The 24,207-nt window shown below is 36.6% G+C and overlaps 1 protein-coding gene across 1 annotated transcript in view; it reads left to right on the top strand.

Moving 5' to 3' along the window:
* The window catches only part of LOC121928421 (metastasis-associated protein MTA1-like), a 92,224-nt gene that overhangs the window by 5,096 nt on the left and 62,921 nt on the right, over window positions 1-24,207 (top strand). The window contains 5 exon segments of the mRNA XM_042463088.1: window positions 5,423-5,490; window positions 9,774-9,867; window positions 13,085-13,211; window positions 13,364-13,427; window positions 16,825-16,942. Coding sequence (XP_042319022.1) covers window positions 5,423-5,490; window positions 9,774-9,867; window positions 13,085-13,211; window positions 13,364-13,427; window positions 16,825-16,942 — 471 coding nt within the window.

Genomic DNA, 24,207 nt, shown 5'->3' with positions numbered 1-24,207 from the left:
ATATAGGATGGGGGACACCTGCCTGAATGAGACTTCATGTGAAAGGGATCTGGGGGTCCAAGTAAACCACAAATTGAACATGAGTCAACAGTGCGATGTGGCAGCTAACAAGGCCAATGCGATTTTAGGCTGCATCAATAGAAGTATAGTGTCCAGATCAAGGGTAGTAATAGTGCCACTCCATTCTGCTCTGGTCAGGCCCAACCTGGAATACTGTGTCCAGTTCTGGGCACCACAATTTAAAAAGGACATTGAGAAACTGGAGCGTGTCCAAAGGAGGGTGACTAAAATGGTGAAGGGTCTGGAAACCATGCCCTGTGAGGAACGACTTAGGGAGCAGGGGATGTTTAGCCTGGAGAAGAGAAGGTTAAGAGGTGATATGATAACCCTGTTTAAATACTTGAAGGGATGTCATATTGAGGAGGGAGCAAGCTTGTTTTCTGCTGCTCCAGAGACTAGGACTCGGAACAATGGATGCAAACTGCAGGAAAAGAGATTCCACCTTAACATTAGGAGGAACTTCCTGACAGTAAGGGCTGTTCGACAGTGGAACAAAGTCTCTCGGAGTGTAGTGGAATCTCTTTCCTTAGAGGTTTTTAAAGAGAGGCCAGATGGCCATCTTTCCAGGATGCTTTGATTGTGATTTCCTTCATGGCAGGAGGTTGGACTGGATGGCCCTTGCAGTCTCTTCCAACTCTATGATTCTAAGAAAAATATAGAAAATTCCCATTAAAACTCTTGCTCTTGATGTCCTATTAAATCAAATACATATCATTCTTATATATTGTCCAAAGGATCACACACCACATGAGATACTGATGGAATGTTCTCTTTATATGTAAGCCACTCTGATAGCCTTTAGGGCTATGTAAAGTTTGTTAAGTTTGTCCATGTCATGTTTTACTCATTTTCAGATCGATCACCATAGTAATCGATAATCTTCCTTAAATATATGTCAGTATTCTCTGAAACTGAATACTGAATCCCAAGGTTAGAGGGGAAAAACAAGTATCAGTGCATCTCAACCCATATTTTATCTATATGTTTTTTATTAGCGTACACTTGTCCACTTGCACACTAGAAGATCAAGCACAGCTTCAGATGCCAGTAGACTCAATATCCATTGGACAACTAACTGCTCACTTCCATTTCTAACTTAATTGCCTAGGAATTTTCTGTTGGCCACATGTGACAGCATAGACCAGGGGTGGAAATCACACGCCCAGCAGCCCTGTGTTCATGAAATCCCTGCTGGCATTTTTGAATAAAAAGAAATAAAAGGGTTTCAAAGAAACTGGAACCAAGCATCCAATTATTTATTTATTTAAGTATTTAATATTCTGCCTTTTCCCCAAATTGGAGCTAAGGCAGCTCACAAAAGATGCTTAAAAACAACAATAAAGCAGTACAATTTTAAAACACAGTTAAAACACCACATGACTATAACTGATCAAAAATGCAAAATAATTAAAAACTTGCTAAGTTAAAAGAATAAAACCATTAAAACATACAAAAGCTAACACCCTGGTAAAAAGCATCGCTGGGTGCAATTACATATTAAAAGTCTGCTTGAAGAGAAGTTTTTGTCTGCTGGCAAAAGGAAACAAAGGCCCCATATAGACAGGCCAAAATAAAACTGCTTCGAGTCACTTTGGAGGTATGCTGTTTAAATGATGCCTGCATCCTAAGAGTCCAGAAGCCACGCCAAAGCCACGATCCATTCCTAAGGAATGGTGCGCAGCTTTGCTGCAGCTTCTGGACTCTTAGGACGTATGCATCATTTAAACAGCATACCTCCAAAGTGACTCAAAGCAGCTTTATTTTGGCAGTCTGTATAGGGCCAAAGAGAGGGGCAACCTAGCCTCTCACTGGAGCAGCCGCTGAGGAGGCTGCTGTTATAATGTTGTTGCTATTCAATATTATTATCAGTGACTTGGATGATGTTTTAGTGGGTATGCTTATCAAATTTGTGGATGACACCAATGTAGGAGGGATAGCTAATCCCCAGAGGACAGCATCAGAATTCTGCATGACTTTAACAGATTAGAGGGTTGGGCCAAAATAACTAAATAAAAAAAAATTCAACAGGGAGAAATATATGGTACTGCATTTAGGCAGAAAAAATGGAAAAGTCAGATATAGGATGGGGGACACCTAGCTTGACAACAGTATATATGAAAAAGATCTAGGATTCTTAGATCACAAACTGAATATGAATCAACCATGGTGCAGCAGCTAAAAAAATCTAGTATGATCCTGGGCTGCATCAATAGGAATGTAGTGTCTAAACTGAGGGAAGTAATAGTACCACTCTATTTTGCTTTGTTCAGACATCACTGAACACTGTGTCTCGTTCTGGGTAGCACAGTTCAAGAGAGATATTAACAAGCTGGAGTGTCTCTAAAAGAGGGTGACCAAAATGGTGGAAGGTCTGGACACCATGTCCTATGAAGAGTGCCATAGGGAACTAGAATCATAGAATCGGAAGAGACCACAAGGACCATCCAATCCATGCAGGAACTCTCAATCAAAGCACCCCCGACAGATGCCATCAAGCCTCCATTTAAAGACCTCCAAGGAAGGAGACTCCACCACACACCGAGGGAGCGTGTTCCACTGTCGAACAGCCGTTACTGTCAGGAGGTTCCTCCTAATGTTGAGGTGGAATCTCTTCTCCTGTAGCTTGAATCCATTGTCCTGGGTCCTGTTCTCTGGAGCAGCAGAAAACAAGCTTGCTCCCTCCCAGGGTCAGGGAGATGTCTCAGCAGACAATGGATGATTAATTAAATAGAGACCCGAGGCTTTCCCATTCAACAGAACAATACACAGATTAACATAAAAATCACTTCCTCTCAACTAACAGTATATATACCCTTCTCTCTTCCATGCCAGCATTCTCTGAAGATGCCAGCCACAGCTGCTGGAGAAACATCAGGAATAAACTCTTCCAGAACATGGCCACATAGTCTGAAAACCCCACAAAAAACTATGGATACCGGCCGTGAAAACCTGTTAAAAAACTTCCAAAGAAGCAGATTACAATTTTGAAATCCATTAATGATTTGCGTTATAAAGTTGTTGGGTTTTTTTTTTTTTTTGGCAAAGCATTAGAATTAGGAATAAATAAGAGCAAATTTAAAATCGTAAACCTAAACATGAATTAATATTTGAGGCAACAAAAATCCAAGATAACCAATATCCCAATTAGTACATTGTTATTAAAATAATTGGGGAGTCACACTCCTAGCTTACCTACTAAGGCTATCACACTTACCGTAAATCATGGTTATAAGCCTTTATTTAATTACGTTGAGCAACATAAAATATTTCAAAAAATTGAATTTAACTTGGATGGATTAAAATTGCTGTATACAGTATGAACATTTTATCTAAATTTATTTATCTTTTACAAACAATTCCATTGAATATACCTATGACAATGGTTTCAGCTTGCCAAAAAACTATTATGGATTACATACATGAAAGCAAATGCCCTTGACTCTAAGAAATTAATGTTTTGAAAAATAAAAATATGAAGCCTAGGAATTCTTTGTCGAATGATTTTATCATTCCTTCTCTGCCTTCTTTATTGCTCTCCTTATTTCTTCCTTTGTTCTTAGGTGATGACAGATTTCTCTTGTTTAAAAATTAGGAAGAGAAAACTTCCTAATGCTAAATCTGGAACCCAACTGAAACTTCAACTGGGTGAAGTTTCTTTGTGCCAGATAAACCAAGTGATTCACTTGGCTTCTTATCCTGAAGTAAAGTTGGCAATGAACTGTGCTGTCTCATAACTTGAATCTCTTTTCATGTAAAGTGAAACCAGTACAGTTGAGTTAGTTTCTAAGTTATTTTATTTTATTAGATACTGCTTATGGTACATTTAGGGGCTAAACAATAAGGGAAAATATCTTGGTTTTGAAATTGAGGGTCTCACTGAACTACAAGCCTCAGAATGCAACAGGAGGCAGCCAGAGCAGTAAAAGTGGAATAGCAGCACTATAAGAAGGTAGTAAAGTAATGTATAGAATCATAGAGCTGGAAGAAACCAGAAGGGCCACCCAGTCCAATCGGCTGTCATATAACTACAAACAGGAACACGTGTTTCTTTTTTATAAACCTCATCCAAACAGGTGGGACACCCTAGTCCCCTTGAGTCACATTTCATGGTAGAATTCATGCAGAATTCAAGACTACAAGTCAGGCAGTTTCTGAAATGGTAATCAGACATATTGTGAACAACGCCCCAGAGTTTCAGCCAGCTGCCACATACAGAGTTTTGTTTTCAAAGACGTAGGGTCTGTCTTTGCCATGGATTGGGGCCACAGCAACCACAAGCCACTGCCCTGATCTGGCCTTTAAGGGAGCTGCAAAACCTTTTTGCTGCTTCTTTGGCGCTGCACATGTAAGCACTGCATCAAAGATGCAGCGTGATGCCACCTGCTGTCTTATCAGGTGGGCGGCATGGGGTAACATCCGGGTGACCCCTCCTAGATCCATCCTTGGAAACTGGAGGTCAATGTGGACTCTGACTTGGAGTGCTTGATGTCAGCTTCCACTAGTGTGCCAGCTATAACTTTTAGTGCAGATAGCCTAACCAAGTAGTTCATGTTGTGAACTGGGAATCTCCAGAAAGCTTAGCTGTTCATCAAAGCTTAGATGTTCATCAAAGACTCTGGACCTTATTGATTTCTCTCCAAAGCTAACACACGTGGTTTTAAATTGTTTCAGTCTATGAAATCTGTTTTAACTTTTTAATTATGTTTAAGATATTTTTAATTTATTTACATTATTTTTGCTTTAAACTATTTAGCCTGTTTGCCTTAATTTTATTTGTAAGCCTCCCTGAGATCTTCTGATATAGAAGTCAAAATATTTTAATAAATAAATATATATATAAAAGTGAGACAACGACTTGGGGATTGAGAAGGAAAACATGGAAGCAAAGAGAGAAAAACGAAAGATAACAGACTGATAGCCAGGAGAACCAGTGGAAAACAAGCTATTCTCTAGTTCAGTAGCTGGTATCTTACTTTGGCTTCACTCAAGGAAGGTTTGCTGTTCTCACAGATACTTTGCTGGTCATTGCAGGCAATAAAATTAGAAAAAGATTGTGAATGATTAAACAGTTGTATGACAATTTGAATAATTGGAGCATTAGCCCTTTCATGGAGAGAAGATGGATAGAAAGGTATTTGAAGTCTCATTACCGCTTGAGCCAGTGAGAAGCTAAAGGAGTTGGATGATGGGAAAGTACTGTGAATGTGGGTGGAGCGGCTATAATAAATAATGGAGTTGGCAATTGAGCATACAACACTTCAGAAGTATAAATGTTGAGGAGGTTGTGGGTAAGGGATGCACATATGTTTTAAAAGCTCAAAACTTACAAAGGTTTATACTTCAAGGATGCCTTGTTTTTCAGATTATGTCTACTTTGAAAACTCTTCAAGTAACCCATATTTGATACGCAGAATAGAAGAACTAAATAAGGTAAAATATTAATGGTCTTAATGATATTAAAGACCTTGACTATGCTTGCTTTGAATTGTTGAATAAATGTTTCTTTTAGCCGCAGTCCCTTCCCTTTGGATGCAATTTTGGAATGACTGCCAGTTACCTTTTTGTAAGGGGTACACTTAACAGTATTAATATCTGAAATAAGCAAATGAAGTAAATTATTTTAAGTATTAATACTCCTAATTAAATATTAATATTACTGTCTGAAACAGGCAGGGGGAAGGTTATCGTAAACATTATGGGGTTATCCATTTTTTGCCATGTAAAATAGAGATTATATTAAGTGTTTCAACAGCAGTTCAGTCTCCCTCTGTAATATGTGGCTCAGAAAGCAAGGGGTAGGCATCATTGAATGTAGCTGAATGTAATTAATAGAACTGGACGATAAACCATTTTATATTTATGGCAGAAACAAAGAGGTACAGAGCAGAAGACAGGACTGTCATGTGATTAAAGAAATCTTGATCAATCTTCTGAGTTTTTGTTAATTAAGACTGCCTTCTTATAGTCGTACATGTTATATTTATGGCACAAACAAAGAGATACAGAAAACAGGACTGTCATATGATTAAAGAAATAATTGATAGATCTGAGCTTTAGATAATTAAGGCTGCCACTTTACAATCCTACACGCATGGACTTTTGAGTGATCCCATTTTTACTCACTGGAATTTACTTCTGAATAGATTTGTATAGAATTCAGCTGTTACTGTATTAATTTATATACACTTGCATTTAAACAAAATTATAGAATAGAAAGGAAAAATGTGCTTGATGAACAAAACCACACACTTTTGTGTGTACAAAAATATAAAACAATATTAAATTACACAAATGGAAAAGTCTATAGTGTTGATGCTGATATACAACAATGTATTAATTAAATAAGTTATATTTATCATTTCATTTAAATTATTATTTAATTTTAAATAATAATAATAATATCCTGTGTTTATGTATACAGTATGTGTGTGTGTATGATCTGTTTCTTTGATAAAACACACCTTCCATATTGTTCATTTCTTCACTTGCATAATTCTGAACATCTGTTATTATCTTCCCTTAGTACTATCCACTGCAGAAAATTCATTACCTAAACAGTGCCATTATTTGTGCAGTAAGAAAATTTCTAGTTTTTCCATTTCTTCTTCTTGAAGAGGCCAATATAAATTATATTTTATTTTGATGGCATTTGACTCTATCAAGATTAAATAACATTTTCCAGATAATTTTAGATTCAGGAAATGTAATGTTACAAAGTGTCTTGTATTATAATTTTTACTTTCTGGTTACAGATTTCTCATTTACAAAGAATACTTAATAAATAATCAGCTCCATTGAGTTTGATTAGACTTGCTTCTGAATAAACATGCCTTGAATTTTATTGTTGATTAATAACATGTTTCAGTCTGAGATTTTCTTTTAAAGGAAGATAAATTTAATTTTGAATGAGTGAATGTCTAGTTATACTATCAACTTCCTTATTTGAAAATCAGTTCCTAAGTGTCTGGACAAACAGAGCTATACCTCCAGCAGCAAAATGTACCTGTATGGTGTAGGAAGGCAAGAATAAGTCCTACTGCATTACAAAGCTTTTGTTCCTGTGTGGTTTTTGAAGAGAGGCATGAATCTAGATTTTATCTCTAATTCTAGGAATTGGAGATAATTTGAACAGTTACCTCCAAGCTGTGGTTTAATGAAGAAATCCATGCGTTTGTTAACAAGAGTGAAGACTGTTGTTTAGTACAAAAGTTTTCTCCAGTAGTAACTCATTAAAGACCTCTCATCACATTGTAAGACGCAGTAACTCTGTGATCGTGGTCAAGTTTGTGTTTTATTAGTGCTTGTAGCAATATGGTGTACAGAAGTTAGATAAAAGACAGCTATTATTATTTTATTCATTTATATCTTGCCTTTCACCCAATAATGGGACGCAAGGAGGCTAACTATATACAGGTTTAAAAACACTACATAAGTTAAATGAAAGTATAATATATACAATTAAACAGTCATATATTAAAACAAAAATACTAAAATGCATTAAAAACAATAAAATAAAAATATTTCTATCACATACCCGAAGAGCGGAAAACAAAACAAGATGGGCTGTGTTGTTTATAAACTTACATGATTACAGTGGCTCAAAGAAATTCTTAATTAAAATCTGTATTGTTAATTTTAATGGCAATGAACTTTGAAAATATTTCCCATTCCATGAAGGCAATACATTTTAGAATGACATTTGGATTTGTGGCACTTCCTTTTTAATTATCTTATCATTCAATACATGACCACTTGTTATTTTAGTATCAATTCTGGAACAATAAAAATTCCCAGAGTTTTATCTTCAGATTGTTCACAGATTAATGAATACTCTGGCAATGTGAACTTAACCTATCAGACTTAAGACAAATGCACAACATTTATTTAGTGGATAAATCCCACTTTCTTGGAGGAAAACTACTTTTATACAATATAAAAATTTAATCAAATGTACTATAACCATGGAAAACTACAAGTTGTGATGAATTTCTACTGCAGATACATACAGTGGAATGAACATTATTTGTTACAAATAATGGGTTAAGATGGTTTTGCTATGTAGAAGTGAAGCAGTGCTGACACACTAAGTTGGTACATTTGCTCGTGCTCTAGATTGCAGTAGTTCTGTTCGACAGCCAAGCTTACATATGAGTGCTGCAGCAGCCTCTAGGGACATCACATTGGTAAGAATCTAAGACAATAAATTATACTTTTCAATTTTTAGTGAAGAGTAATATTTCTGCTGTACTAATAGAATAGTGCTCCAGAATGGATGGTGCTTTGGAGTTGCAGTTAAAAAATTTTTTGGAGGGCTGTACGATTCCCATACCCTTGATATATACATTATATAAATAACATGAATGTAATATGATATCATTTGCCATGGTTAATCCTAGTTTTACCCTGTCTTGGAACTAAATGAATCCTAATGGCATAGTGTTGGCCTTTTCTGAATGTGTGCAGAACACTGTAGCCTCCACACTCAATGATGTGCTGTTACTTGTACAGTGTCCATTTTTTTCATTTTAGCTACAAGGAAACAGATATTAAACCATTTTACCTGCAAGACCTCTGTATTCAGTGAAATCTCTAACAATTTACCCCCTTATAAAACATAAATCTTATATGTACCATCATTACACAAACGTTAAAATTTGTTGAGATTATATTTCTTACAATATTGACATATAACCACTTCCAACTATCTAACCACTTCCCCTAAATACGATTTCAGTACAAAAGTGAGAGTAATTTAATCTAAAGTCCAGATCATCTTATAAAGCCTGTCTAATGTTTCTTTTGCCTATTTGTATTATGTCTTGCCTTTCACACAAAACTGAAAAAGGCAGCTCACAACAAAATTAATTAGAAAGGTACAGATGAAGACAACAAAAAAGTTATATTGTTAAAATGCTGCTAAAGAAATTGTAGTTTTAAAAAAAACAATTCAATTATGGAGGCTTAACCAATGGATTCAAATTACAAGAAAAATATTCTAATTAAACATTAAGAATTTCCTGGCAGTAAGAGCTGTTCAACAATGGACAAGAATATCTTAGAACATGATGGACTCTCCTTCAGTGGAGATTTTTAAAAAAAATATAGTACTTAGTAATGTAATGTTAATATGAATGTAAATAAGAATACACTAGATGATTAAAAGGTGATATAATAGCCCTGTTTAAGTATTTGAAGGGGTGTCACACTGAGTGTGGAGCAAGCTTGTTTTTTGCTGCTCTAGTGACTAGAACACAGAACTATGACTGCAAGCTCTACAGGAAAAGAGATTCTACCTCAACATCAGGAAGAATTTCCTGACATTAAGAGCTGTTTGACAGTGGGACACACTCCCTTGGAGAGTGGTGGAGTCTCCTCCTTTGGAGGTCTTTAAACAGAGGCTGGCTGGCCATTTCTTGGGGGTGCTTTGATTGTGATTTCCTGCATGGCAGGGAGTTGGACTGGATGACCCTTGTGATTCTGTGACTATATGAATAGTGCAGAGAAGTGTTATGTTGACCCCTGAAATACAATTCAGTCATGCATTCTATGTTAGGAAGAGAGGTAAGACACATCTTTTCAAGGACTGTTGACTATTTCAATCAGCTGCCTTTTCGACGCTGGTATTCTGTGGAGCATTGAACTAGATAACCTCACTGAAGAAGTCATATTACTTTTCAAATTAACATGATTGTTATTTTTGCTCATTATTACAGACAGCCAATGGAAATGTAGAAGCAAAGGTGGTGTGTTTCTATAGACGAAGGGACATCTCAAGCACACTAATTGTACTGGCTGACAAACATGCAAGTAAGCTGTTTAATTATTAATAACTGTTTGACTATAAATTTTTATTAAATGGTTATGTATTTAGATCTAAAAAACTTGCTATTGGGTTATGCTACTGAGTGATATTAAAGTAGTTCGTTAATCAAATTTCTTTAATGTCACTCAAAGCATTTTAAAGCCTGAGACGTAACCTTAAGTAACCATTCCTTCCCCTAGTTTCACATTCTGGGTGACTAGAGGACATTACCCACAGAAGTCAGGCCTAGGCTGTAATCCCCATTTCTATGAGGAAAAATGTGGATAAACTGCAAGTCATGCATAAGGAAACTTTGTTGTTGCTGTTGTTGTGTGTTTTCAAGTGATTTTGGACTTCAAAGGTGGACTTGTCATGGGGTTTTCTTGGCATGTTTCTTCAGAGGAGGGTTGCGATTGCCATCCTCTGAAAATGAGTGTGTATGACTTGCCCCAGGTCACCTAGTGGAATTACATGGCTGAGCTGGGATTTGAACCCTGATCTCCAGAGTCATAGTCCAATGCTCAAACCACTACACCACTTACAGAAACATAATTCCTTATAGCTTGGGAGATTTGCTGGAACTAATCAGAAGCAGAGTTAGAGCAATCTGAAGCCAAATTTTGAACTGCTGCACTGTCTGGTGTGGCTCCAGTATGCTTGCGCAGTTACACTAGGATTGTGTGAGACAAAATTAGAGAGATTTGTTCTCCTCTATTTGATGCAATCCATCACAATAAGAATCCCAAATTACAGAGTTTCATGTATATAAGGAGGGGGACTATCTGGTGGGGAAGGGAAAAACAAAGCACCATAAGATACTGGGAGAAAATACTACACCCACACCATACTGTCTTGTCTAGTGGAAGCTATTAATAGTAATCAGACATGCATAAATCTGAGGTGGTAAAAGAAAGGGAAAAAAAAAAAAAGCTAGTGTGCACCAACATGTCCTCCAGGTTTTCAGATTAGATAAATGCTTTCTGCATCCAGTTACTAGGAAAACAGATGAACAAAATCAAATGAAAATTATCTGAAGACTCATCTTCAGTATGGAGCCCATGAAGTCTTGCGCTGGTTCTGTTAGAAATTTGAATGTTGAAGTTACCCAGAATGCAAGTCCTAGAATTCTACAGCGATTGTATAATTGTATAACAAAAGAGAAGCCCAGCTTTAAGGTGCTTCCACACACAGTACACAGTAGCACATTGGTTTCAGACAAAATTCTACTTCTTCTTGGATTCTTTCTACATTCTCAGCTTCCATCAAACCCTATTCAGATCTCTTCCATTTCCCTCTTCCTAACTGGCCCTATCTTCATCTCTGACTGGTCCAGCTAACCATTTTACAGACAATCTTCTTGGTCAGGGTTTTTCAACCATGCTTCCCCGGAATCATAAGGCAATGTTAGATTTTACTGCATATCATGATTGAAAAAAACTAAACTATATAAAGAAGTGTAGATTTAATATTTATTATATAGAGGTTCTCTGAGACTTAAAATTTATTTCAAGGGTCCCTCCATGGAAATAAAACTGAAAAAGGCTGCTCTGGGTTTTATTTTTTCCCCCATAGTCACCGCTCACATATTCCATGAGCTGTGATTGGGTGGCGTTACCGAGGCTTGCTTAGCTACTTGCTTCCCAGTCAGTGCTTTGTTTTGTTTTTGTCAGACATCTTCAAAGATGGGCATTTATTTATTAATTAAAATATTTATATCACGGTAGCATACAATAATATTTTAATCCAAATGCTTTGTGACTGATAACAGTGGTGATGATAGATTCCAGGAAGTTGGTTGATAAGTACTTTTTTAGAAGTAGGGAAGGAGAAAAATATTGCTTGTCATTTGCTAAGATCACTCGAATAATTTTTCAGGACTCTGGATGTTATCCATACCTTTGAAATTTAGGCTATAAAACTGGTTTCAGACAATGAATGTTTCAAGGAAATATTTGCTATTTTCGTAATTGTTCCAAAATGAATGGGAAGCTGATGGTGATTCTGGACCTAAGAAAAATAGGCAAATTAACAACAGAGAAGAATATTAGGCTGGAGCCACACTAGCCTGTTATGACTTGATGGACAAAAAGGTTCCTTATCTGTATCTGAATTATATATTATCATAAGGAAAGCCTCCTACAAACTTCTGACATATGGGGACCTTAATTTCCATTACTGTGCACTTATTTCAGCTTTACATTTCCCCAATCGTTTTCATAGCCAACATGTTGATTTTAATGGCCAGTCAACAGTGGGAGGGAGAAGAAGGTTAAGTATACCACTACAGTTGCCCCTCCTAATGCATGGATCTGGGATCTGCGCCCTTGATTATACATGGAGGGGTGACCTCCTCTATTTGCAAGGGTGCACGCGCCCTTGCCGCACATATGGGAGGGGGTGCTCCATTCAAGCTTATGGGGCTTGAATAAGTGCAAGCCTCCGTTTTTGCGGGGGGGTGGTGGTGGAATGGATCCCCCATGAAAACGGAGGGCCAACTGTACGTCTTTTGTGTCATGATCCAGTCAACATCCTGCCCTCTGCCAAAATTAATTGATGGTACTGTTTTGGCTCCAAAACTCCTGTCTCAGGGTCCAAAATTGCTAGAAAATACAGATGTTTCCGTTAATGCAAGACAAACAAGTGAAACTATTATGTGAAGGGGTGCTGCTTAAACTTCTACATTTACTCCTTTAAAATTAGTATAGTCAGTTCTCTGTTAAAAACATGCACTGCACTGCATTCTATCTCACTTGCTAAACGGTCAGTGCTGAGTCCACCTGGTCATAGAGATGCCTTGCATATTGTTGGCAGTTATTTGGTGTCTATAACTATGTTGTAGATAGTTACTGTGGTTGTGCAAGGTGGACTGGATTCATAGGCATGCACTGTCCCAGTGACTTGCACCCATGTTGAAATCCATGAGGCTCAAGTTAATTCACAAATTTTGCTATGAGCTATTAATATGTCTACTTTCCTTGCATTTGTGTGATACATGTAGAGCCTAACTTGAAACAAAGCAGCAATAGTCTAAACTTTTGAACCATAATTTAATAATGTTATTTCAAATTTATTGATCAAGGAATTAAAATATAGTGATTGTGTGCTATTTCATTGCATCTGTTGGTTATAGTTGCTTTATACTATTGGTTGTTTCATACTTTAATCAGAAATACTGCTTTTCCAGTCTTCACAGATTAATATTTTGTTTTCCTTTTCAATTAGGAGAAATGGAAGAAGAGATGGAAAACCCAGAAATGATGGATCTACCAGAGAAACAGAAACACCAGCTGCGTCATCGCGAACTGTTTCTCTCACGGCAATTGGAATCCCTACCAGCCACGCATATTCGGTATAGATGAAATAAGTAAACAGGATTTCTTTGAGAAAATTCTGTGAATTTTTTGAATAGATATAATAAGGACACATATATACACACAGACTACATATCAGGAGACCTGAATTCCTTTTTTATTCAACATGCAATTTTTCTTCTTTTTTTAGAGGCAAATGCAGTGTTACTCTGTTAAATGAGACAGAATCCCTTAAATCCTATCTGGAACGTGAGGTATGAAAACATTTTGACAACTAGAAATCTTTCAACTTGTTTTGCCACACTGTTTATCATAAAATAATTTTCCTCAGTATTTTAAGCATTTACATAAATCAGCCTGGTTGTGTGTATGCTCTAATTCCTTAACCAGTGTCCTGTTTCATGGCAAATCATGTATTGTTACACCAAAACTGTAGAAAAGAGATTTGTGTGAGTTACACATTACTGTAAACCAGAATGAGAAGCCAATGTTTGAAGTTTGTCCCATTCAGCTATAATGCCAAAATGTAGTTTGTCACAAAGGAAGTCTGGGAACTAGAGCATGTGGGAGACTCAGAACATATGCTAGCCTAAAGCCCATTCATAGTTGCAAATCATGGTTTATGGTAATTCTCTCACTTTAGGATCATACTATCAAAAAAAATTAAATACATACCGGTAATATAAACAGGATGTTGGTAAGTTTGAGGTCACCCAATAAGTTCCTGCTGGAAATGAGAGTGGAGAATGGATACTGAAAGGCTCTCGTTCAGTTGAGCAGACTGGACTCAGCCAGATGGAGCAAGTGTCTGACTTAAAAATGCAGCTGTGGTCTGTCAGCTTAACCAGTAAGCTGTACTAGTCATACAGATAGTGTATTTGGATTGTTATAACATACTCAACTCTGAAGTGCTACTTTTCCCATGTCTGAGTATTGGTAGATATACCAGGGCTACTCTGAGACTTTAAATTTAAAAAATATTCTGCTTCTTCAAATCTTAGTTTGGATTCTTTCTGTGGAAAAGTTATGACCCTGGAGGATAAAGTTTTCAGAGACAAGGACATGAGAGACTTGAATGACTCTTGATAATAATTGGAACACCATTTCAATGTTCTATGGGGTGAAGCAGATGGGTGACTAGGAGCTGCGGTTGGGCCCCGATTGGCCCAGGAGCATAGTCGCCGCATGGCCTGCTCTCAAAGCTGGCTGCAGCCGCGGTCCCAAGCATGCTGCTGGTAGGAGCATTTTTTCACTGCTCTTTTTGGGCAGGCTCTTGCAGCCTCTGTGCAGCATTGGAATGGCTTCTGGCTGTTTCAAGGGTGTGTGTCATCTGCACGCCACACCCCTGAAGCATCTGGAAGCCACTCCTTTTGGCCCGTCTGTTTCGGGCCTATATCAGGCAACTGGAAGCCTGAGCAGAGGTAGCATGTATTTCTTGGGGAACGAAATGAGAGATTGCTGAATATGATATTGGAAAGATAATGAATCTTCATTGTCCCAGAACTATGCAAAACACTGTCAATTTGCATTTAAGGATGTTAGGCTTTGTACAACTGGCAGAAGTGAAGTATTGCTTTATGCCTGTAAAAGAGGAGTGAGCAAAGTGTGATCCCTAAATCCTTTCTATGCCCCCCATTGCTTCCCAGAATTATTTATTTAAAAAAAAATCATTGTACGTTGGCTGCCACATTTCAGGTGGACAAAGTGCTAAGTGCCTCATAGTGAGAAAAGAAGCCTAATGCACATGGAATAACCATGTTTTAAATATAAACCAAAAAGTACCAGCCTCATACTTGGCTAACCTAAAAGTGGCCTCCAGGCCTGCAGCAGTTGCCCACCCCTGCCATATAGGGTATAAGAACAGCCTTTTGATAGAATGCCTTCTAAATGCTAACAAGATGCCTCCTGCTTATTCAGAAATATCCAAAGCCTTTTAGCATTTTCTGCGCTTTGTCCAGACAACCAGAGATAGGCTGGGTGAAGGAAGGACTTAGAAGAATGTGTGAGATGTTTCATTAATTCTCCTTATAGCAGCTCTGCTCTCCATATGGCCATCTGTGAAAAAATGTACAGGAAACCACAGAGTACCTTAAGAAGAATCTGACAGTTCATCTGAGAGGCAAGCAGTTGATCTTTACAGTCCACCATGACAGATTTTGCAGTGGAATTGGGAATTGTTGCATCCATCCAGCCTGATGCCTACTTGCTAGGATGTTAGTTAGGTGATGATTGGCTGCCATGGCAAAGGGAGTTAACATCACAACTAGCAGCAGAAGCTGCTATATGTGTGAACCATGTTAAAATGGCTGCTGTGTCTGGTGAAGGGGGGAGGAGTTAAGAGGCTTTGGCTGGTTCTGCAAGAATATAAACACTATGGTCAGATATATAGGATGAGTACATGAGTCTTCTACAAATCATGTTACATAACTTTAAAAAATGATTTGCAAACTGAATAGTTTCTAAGGAGAGAAGAAACCAAGGCAAATATTTTCAAACAGATGGCAAGGAATATTGGAGATGGACATCTGCAAGAAGAAAGATAACAGAAAAAACATTTTGAGAGACTTTAGTCCCATTAAATAATGACACAGAAATTAAGTACAGTAGTGATCTTAATATACATAAAGTTTCTGACTCATGAAAAGTGGACACTTTATCAGTTATATAATATATTCATTGTATAGTACAAAATCATGACTAAGTGTTTGTTTGTTTATAAATTTATTTATGTACTTGTTTATAAATATGTATAAAAGAAATGGTTTGACTTGTAGAATATGGTGACTGAGTTGTGTTTATTGAGCAGTTGTTAATAATACTAATGTCTTGAATGACAAAGCATGCAAATGCAAGTAGATAAATAGGGTACCACTTTGGTGGGAAGGTAACATCATTCAATACTGTCATGCTGGCCACATGACCACTGGACAACGCTGGCTCTTTGGCTTAGTAGCGGAGATGAGCACTGCCCCCTACAGTCAGTTACAACTAGACATTCATGTCAAGGGGAAACCTTTACCTTAACATAGGCCCGGTACAGACGGGTCCTTTGTGGCGCGCCCATGACTTGCTAGGGTTGCTCGAGTTGCCCCCAGACTGTGGAATGACCTGCTGGAAGAAATATGACAGCTGAAAATGTAGATGGAATTTAAAACAACATTAAAAACACCTATCTTTTGGCAGGCTTTCCCAGCCAATTTTAAATCATGACTTTTTAATGTGTGTGTGTGTGTGTATATATATATATACACACACATATGAGTGTATTTTAATGGTTTTGTAGTATTGCATTTTAACTGTCAGTTTTATGTGTTTTCTTTTCCTTTTTTTTTAAATTGTGTTTTGTTTTATCATGTTGTACCATGCCTCGAGCCTTGAGGAGAGGCGGAATATTATTATTATTATTATTATTATTATTATTATTATTATTATTATTATTATTATAGTTACATTTAACTTACTTCAATGGTGTGACCATAATAACGCTAGAACAAGGTTTCTCAGCCAGGGACCGTAGAGTTCCTTCAGACATTGCTAAGGCATATGTGAAAGATCATGTTGAGAGGGGGCATTTTTTGAGCTATAGTTACAATAAATTTCATGTAGAAATTCCCTAATGAGAATAATAAAATACTACTTTTTTATTTCTAGGACTTCTTTTTTTATTCACTGGTATATGACCCACAGCAGAAAACACTTTTGGCTGATAAAGGAGAGATTAGAGTTGGGAACAGATTCCAGGCTGATATAACAGACTTCCTGAAAGAAGGTAGCTGCATTTCTCTCTGAATAAAGATTTTGTACAGTATTGTGTTATAAGAGATCTGAGTACAATTTGAAATAGACATGATTTCTTCACTCCTGTTTCCAAACAGAAGATTGAAGATTATTGTCTTGGAAGTTGATGCTCTTTTCACCTTTATGGTCTCCTAAGCTTCCTCAATAGTATAGTCTAGATAAGCAGCCTACCAAAAAAATTCAGGAAATTTAATTGTATTTAGGATAGTCAAGCAACTTTATATATAATATTTATTATATTGTAGAACAATTGAATGTTGTTGGTTTTTTCACTTTCACACTCCTGCAGCGGTCCATCATACATTGCACTGGTATTTCATATACTGTATAGACATTTCGGTATTATTATTATTTTTTTACTATTTTTTTTTAATTTCAATAGACTTTATTGTGGAATTTATACACATACAACACATACATGACTGAATCTAAACAGTAAATCAAATCAAAACAAGAAAAAAAATAAAAATAAGAAAATAAAAAATAAAATACATCTTACTTCAAACATTAAATACATTTAACACAGTCATCTCACATATTAAAAGGAACTGACCAGCTAACACTCCTTGTGTTTACCTCAACACCAATTTACTCTTCATACCCAGGTCTTCCACCGCCTTCTCGTGATATTTTCTGGTACTCTTTAAATCACTACTATCAGTATATATATAACAAAACAAAGATCTCACATTCTATGAGCAGAAACACGAAATAATCTTATACATTCCCAAAGGTATTATTCTTATAACGTTTAAACCAAGAGGAACAATTTTATCCTCTTATCATATTTACATTCTCTTATAGCAGATTATTCCCAAAACATCAAAAAGGAAGCATTAATTGATATAGAGAAAGACACATCATTATACTCAATTTTATCTTTAATTTTAAACAGCAGAGCTATACGGGGAGAGAGGAAAGAAAGGCACACAACAGATGTACATAGAATCTAATTTTTTTTTTCTACCTACAGAGTTTATACACTGTCTTATCTTAATCTAATATACCTATTAGGATATCTTTCCATTTCATATTACGTATTCTAATAACTTTTTTCCATTCTTCCTCTATTTTCCCTTATGAAATATTTTTTCGTCCTCATGCTGAGAGTCTGTCCATCTTGCACATATCATATCGGTAACTGACCCATTTTCTTTACACTGGGAGTTTCCTGACTCTCCACCTCTTTTGGCATATAAGATCCAGCAAACAGAAACCATATTAATGTCAAGATCTTACAGATTTTTGGCTCACTATCTTAACCACATCCCCAACAAAGATCCTTCCGGGGGTTTTTTCAAGCTTAATATTTAAACATTACTATTTATCTCACTATTATCTCATCCCAAAATGTTTTAGCCTTCTTACAGTCCAACAACGTGGAAGTAGGTGCCTGTGTGCAACCCACACTTCCAACAAAAGATTATTTGTTTTGTTATATTATTTAGCTACTTTACACTGGTGTACCGATCCATACTAAAGTACATTTTGTACCAATTCTCTTAAATTTTGACGCCGCCGTATATCTATATGTTATGTTTCCACGCTTTCTCCAATAAATCAACAATTAATAGGAGACCAATATCTTTTTGCCCCAACTTAACCATAGATTCCTTGATAAAACCCCTTTTCCCCTGTCAGGTATGCCAAAGTTAGATAATAAATTATACTATCTTTTCCCATGAGTCTCTTTTACTCTCCTTCATACCTAATATATCTCCCAATTCAGATTTATCCTCCGTAGCTCCCCATACTTTAAGTCTCCTTGCTCTTTCTTGAATTTGCCGATATTCAAACCAATTTAAGTTTAATCTACTAAGCCTAGTTCTGTTGGGTTTTAGTCTCGAATTTTTACTCTTTTATCTATAAACAGAATCTTTAATAAGTGGGGCCAATCCCCTTCTCTATACATTTCTTTTTACATAGGGCTCCATTGGGGGCCCATTTTGGTAGCCAATAACAATTCTTTCCTTATATTTTTCCAAATTTTGAATATAGAGTTTCTAATACAATGTTCATTTTCATTCTGTTTGCTTTTTTTTTTCATACAAAAGAATGCATGTAACCAAACTTGAGACCTCCTGATTCTATTATTAATTTTTTGTCCTTTAACCGTCATCCATCTTTTAACTAAATCAGGCAGTTTGCTTCAATATAGTATGAGGTTGGAGCTGCCAAACCTCCCTTTCTTTGCATCTTGCATTACTTTAATTTTTTCGGGGGGTTTTCCCCTCCCAAATAACTTCATCATCTCTCCTTCCAGATCTTGAAAATTTTCTCTGGTATCTGATTGGTAAGGTTTGAAAAAGAAATAATTTTGGAAGGGCAACATTTTTACTGCGAGATTCTTCCCAATAATGATAGGTGTAATTTGTTCCACTTTATGACGTCCTTTGATTTCTTTCCATACTTTAACATAGTTATTACGAAACAGTCAATTGATTCTTTGTCAATTATACCCCTAAATATCTAAACATTTCTTACTGTCATACTTTGTACCCTCCTGTAATAGTAGGTTCTTCTTTGCTTCATATTCTTCGTAATAATTGTAGATTTACTCAGGTTTACTCTACATCCGCTTACTTTTCCAAAATCATCTAGTGTCTCATCAAGAATCTGCATTTCTAAGGGGCTTTCCAAATTTATCACTAAGTCATCAGCATAGCTCTATTTTGTATTCATACTTTTTTTATCTTTAGTCCATTCCATTCTGTCCCATTTAATTTTTCTAATCAGTGTCTCATAACATTAAGAATAGGAGGGGGAGAGAGTGGGCATATCTGACGTGGTACCTCTTTTAATTGGAAGGAGCTAGTTTTTTCACCATTAATAAAAATTACTCGCTTTTTGTTCCTTATATAGTTCTTTTCTTTTACAGAAATTATCACCTATAAATTGCCCCCAATAATATTAGTAAGGTGTCCCATCTAAACGAATCAAACGCTTTTTGTAGGTCTCTAAAGAATATGCTGCCTGTTTGTCATTATGTCTATTATAGTATTCCAGGATATTTAAAAACGTATCGACATTTTCTCTTAGTTGTCTCCCTGGGAGAAACCCTCTTTGATCTTCTCCAATCAAATTTTTAAGGCAGCTTTTAAGTTTTTAGCCAGTATAGAGGTATAAATTTTATAATCGGCATTCAAGCCAATGATATGGGCTGATAATTGTTTAGGGTCTTCAGCTTCTTTATATTTTTAAGATTAAAGTAATTAGCACCTTCCAAGATTCAGGTACTTTTTTTAACAATGCGTTTTCTAAGACTAATTGTAGGGGGTATCCCAGTTTCTTTAATACATTTATAGAATGATAGTTGGGAGCCCATCCGTTCCTGGAATTTATTCTTTTTTCTTCCTGGATAGCCTCCATATCTCCTCAATTGAGATGTCCTTATCCAACACTATTTTTTTGTTCCTCATCTAATTTTAATATCTTCTTTCGAGTCCATTCATTCAATGTACGCTATTTGGTTCCTCATTATCATATAAAGATTGTATATTTGACAAATACTTAGTTTGGATTTCCTCCTGTTTTGACTTAATTTCCCCATCACTCTTAACTTTATAATATAGATTTCTTTTTTTCTTTTCCTTTAACTATATATGCCAGCCATTTCCCTACTTTATTTGCATGTTCAAATTCTGTATTTCGTTGCTTTCAATTTTCCCTTAATTCTTGATTCAATAATGAGTCTAACGTTTTTGGGCATCTATTCTCCCTTTATTTCTTATTCTCTAGTTCCTTTGCTAGTTTCACCTCTTATCTTTTATTTTGTATTTATTTTATTAATATTATTTCCTGATCTCTCCATTTCCTTACAGCTTTGTGAAAAAAAAACCTCTAAAACGGCTTTAGCTGCATCCCAAACTGTTTCCTACTTAACCACCTTATTCAGAGTTTTCTTTGAAAAATTTCTGATCATATTCTGGCTCTTTCACATATCTTTGGGTCTAGAAGTATATCTTTCACGCTTCGCCATTCAACCTTTTCCTTTACCCTTTAGAGTAGCTTTAAAATATTATGGTCTGAAATAGACCTGGGTAATATTTCATCTCTCTAATCTCTCACTAGTGATTTACAACTAATACCATATCAATTCTAGCCATTGAATCATGCCTATTTAGCGTAAAACGATAATCCATTTTCCCCATATAGTTGCCTCCATGCCTCTATTAAATAGGGGTAGGCAACTGCGCCCGCGGGCCGGATGCGGCCCGGCGAGGCCTTGGGACCGGCCCCAGCCCAGTCCTGCCGCCGATTGCCGCCGGGGCCTTTGGGGGGCACTTGTTTATAGAAGCCTCAGAACATGCATTTATATTAACATTTTTTTAAAAATCAGCAAATTTTTTCACATGTCCTCCATTTTTTTAAAAAAGTATCTTCCATTTGAAATTTTGTCCTGGTTTATTTATATATTATTTTTTTTTTAGATTATTAATTATTTATTTTTTTGCTTCGGCCCCCCAGTTGTCTGAGGGACAGCTAACCCGGCCCCCGGCTCAAAAGATTGCCTACCCCTGTATAATTTAGATTTTCAACCATGTTCAAGAAGGAGTTAGGAAGCTTGCCTTGTCTTTCTTCTATTTCCCTTTTAGCTAATCTATCCAATCTGGCTCCCACACCCCTAGAATCCTCTATTACAATATGTTTCATACGTAGTTTAGATAATTTCCCTGTAATGTGGTATAAATTTACTTTTATTTTTTAAGGGACAATACACTCCCACGATTAGAATTTCCTATCCTCTACTATTGTCTCTAACCCATACAAAATGTCCTTCCTATGTCATTAATGACTTCTTAGATTCCCATGATTGTTTAATATAAAGTAGTACTCTCTTAATATCTTTTGGGAGACTGCAGATACATATTTTTCCCTAATTTTTGTTAACAATTAATCTTTGGTCCTTTGTGATCAATGTGCGACTAGAATGCAATCTTCAAATAATCTGCCTTGTGTTAGTTATTAATGTGAAGACCTTACTCTTATTTCGTAGATGCAGTTTCAAGCCTCTATACATTCCACGACACTAATTTCATCTTTCAGATTGAATTCAGAAAAAACACAAGGCACACAGCACAGCACAGCAACAACAAACAGACAAAAAAAGGACAAGAAACTATCTCCCACCCTACCCCACATTCCACCTCATCCTTTAAATACAGAGACCTATGATCTCTTGCAACATTTACACTAATAACTCATTCACCCATGTGTAATTAGTAACATCAGGATGGGGTATTTTTTTTTCCCATCTTAAATTCTTCTTCTTCTAATCTTCTGTTACTTGTCTTGTCTAGTATTCTCTCTGGGCAATCTTTTTCCGAATCTTTCCTTGTCTGGGCTGTCCCCTTGTTCTTTTCAATATCTTTTCTATATTTACTCCAGAACATCTTTGCATTCGATATAAAGAGTCCCAAAATATATTCTTTCGTTTACATGTCACTGAATTTCTTCAGTCATCCTATCCACCCCCTTCACCTGACTAAGGTACTATTAATACCTTCAGCTGGTCCGTTATGAAATGGTAATCGCCGTCTCAGATTCTTCAGCGTTCTATCTAGGACAGAGATTGATCCTTAAAAGATCTGGATTCTTCTCCATCAATTAAACCACAATCTTTATCATACTATTCTTGTGATGATCACGGTCCCGGAGTCTGACGTCGCACCACATTGTACCAAAATATCTCATGGTAGAAGACTTGATATCTGCCTGTTCTTGTGGCAGATGCGGTAGATCTTATCTATCTCCAGGGGAAAAGGTATTAATCAAAGTGATTCCTGCACAAAATTGCTAAGATGGAACAATTAATTTGTAATAAATCTTCATTTTTCTTTGCGCCTCCGGAATTCTCTTAGCTTCAGCACGAAGATTCCCTTCAGTTTATCTTTCCATTTTCAAAATTATATATATTCTGTCTTCTTCCTTTTCGTGAATTAGTCTCTCAATTGTGTAATCCATTGTTTTTTGCTCCAGATCTCAATGTTTCACCTATTGCCTCTGTTTGTTTTGTCAAGTCTTACTAATTTCTCAATTTTCTCTGATTATATCCTCCTATTTCCTTAACAGTGGTCTCTAAGTTCAGATTTATCCCTTTCAGTTCTTTTGTTGTATGTAATTCTCCCCTTATTTTCCTCAATCTCATTTTTAATTCTTTACAATTATCTTCCCTTACCCAGTCTATTATTCTGAACCTCCTTGCCAAGGATTCAACCTTGCCCCTCGAGGTTTTTTCCCTGAGTTTCATGCGGGCTTCTCCATGAAGCGATCGTCTTGAGTTTGGCTTGCAGTACTACATTTTAGTTGTTATTTTTTTTCACAGCCCAGACATCCCTTTCCTTATTCGTTACCCTGTTTGTTTAATTTAATCACAACCATATACCCAGAGATTACCACAGAGATTTCCTACTTGCTTCCTCCAACGTTTTTTTTCTCTGCCTTCTCGGCGCTCCATTATCAGCTTGTGCTTATTAGTCTGTGTATCCTTGGCGTTTTCAAGGTTAAACAGCTGAGTCTTGTTACCAACCCAAAAGTTGTCTCTTAATTCACAGACCCAGAGCTGTTTAAAGTATCTTAATGCCTCTAGTTGGGGCAGTTCTAAATAGAAAGTTTGAACTTTAAGGGAACTCCTCAGAGTAGTGTAGAGACTAAGCAACCAAACACAGTCTTTGAATGTTACTTTCCAAGTGTCTTTCTCCCCCCTCTTTTTCCTTCTAAGACAGTGGATTATTATCTCAATCTTTTTTTCCCTCAACTTTCCTTCCTTTGATCTGTTATCTTTACTCTTTAGCTCTTCTGTGACTCTTCTCTACTCTCATTAGCTCCCTTTATTAAGCAAATGAAGCAGATCAAGTCAAACCATATATCTTCTAATTGTTAGCGCCAGTTTGTAGCATTTCCAAAGACTCACAGGAAATAATCATTCCAAATCCGATGTTGAAACAACACATTACAGTCTCTCAGGATTTTCCCCATTTGGGGCAGCAGTAAAGAGAGGAGCTATCAAAGGCCTTCCTAATGAGCAGCGTTTATTCTTTTATGTTTTCCCTTCTTCCTTCTTTCTTTAGTTGTTAAATGCTCAAGAAGGAGGAGGATCCGCATTCAGCAGAAACGCCGAGCTGGGTCGCAGCTTTAGGCTTGCCCTTGCAGGCTCAGTCTCCCTTCAGACCTTGCAGTCCCTCAATACCACTTCAGATTTAACCCTCTCCTTTCTGGGAGGGGACTTGCCTTGCC

This window comes from Sceloporus undulatus, chromosome 4, assembly GCF_019175285.1.
Source record: "Sceloporus undulatus isolate JIND9_A2432 ecotype Alabama chromosome 4, SceUnd_v1.1, whole genome shotgun sequence".
Taxonomy (NCBI): Eukaryota; Metazoa; Chordata; class Lepidosauria; order Squamata; family Phrynosomatidae; genus Sceloporus; species Sceloporus undulatus.
Note: the sequence above shows the minus strand (reverse complement) of the source record. Positions and strands in the feature narration are given on the sequence as shown.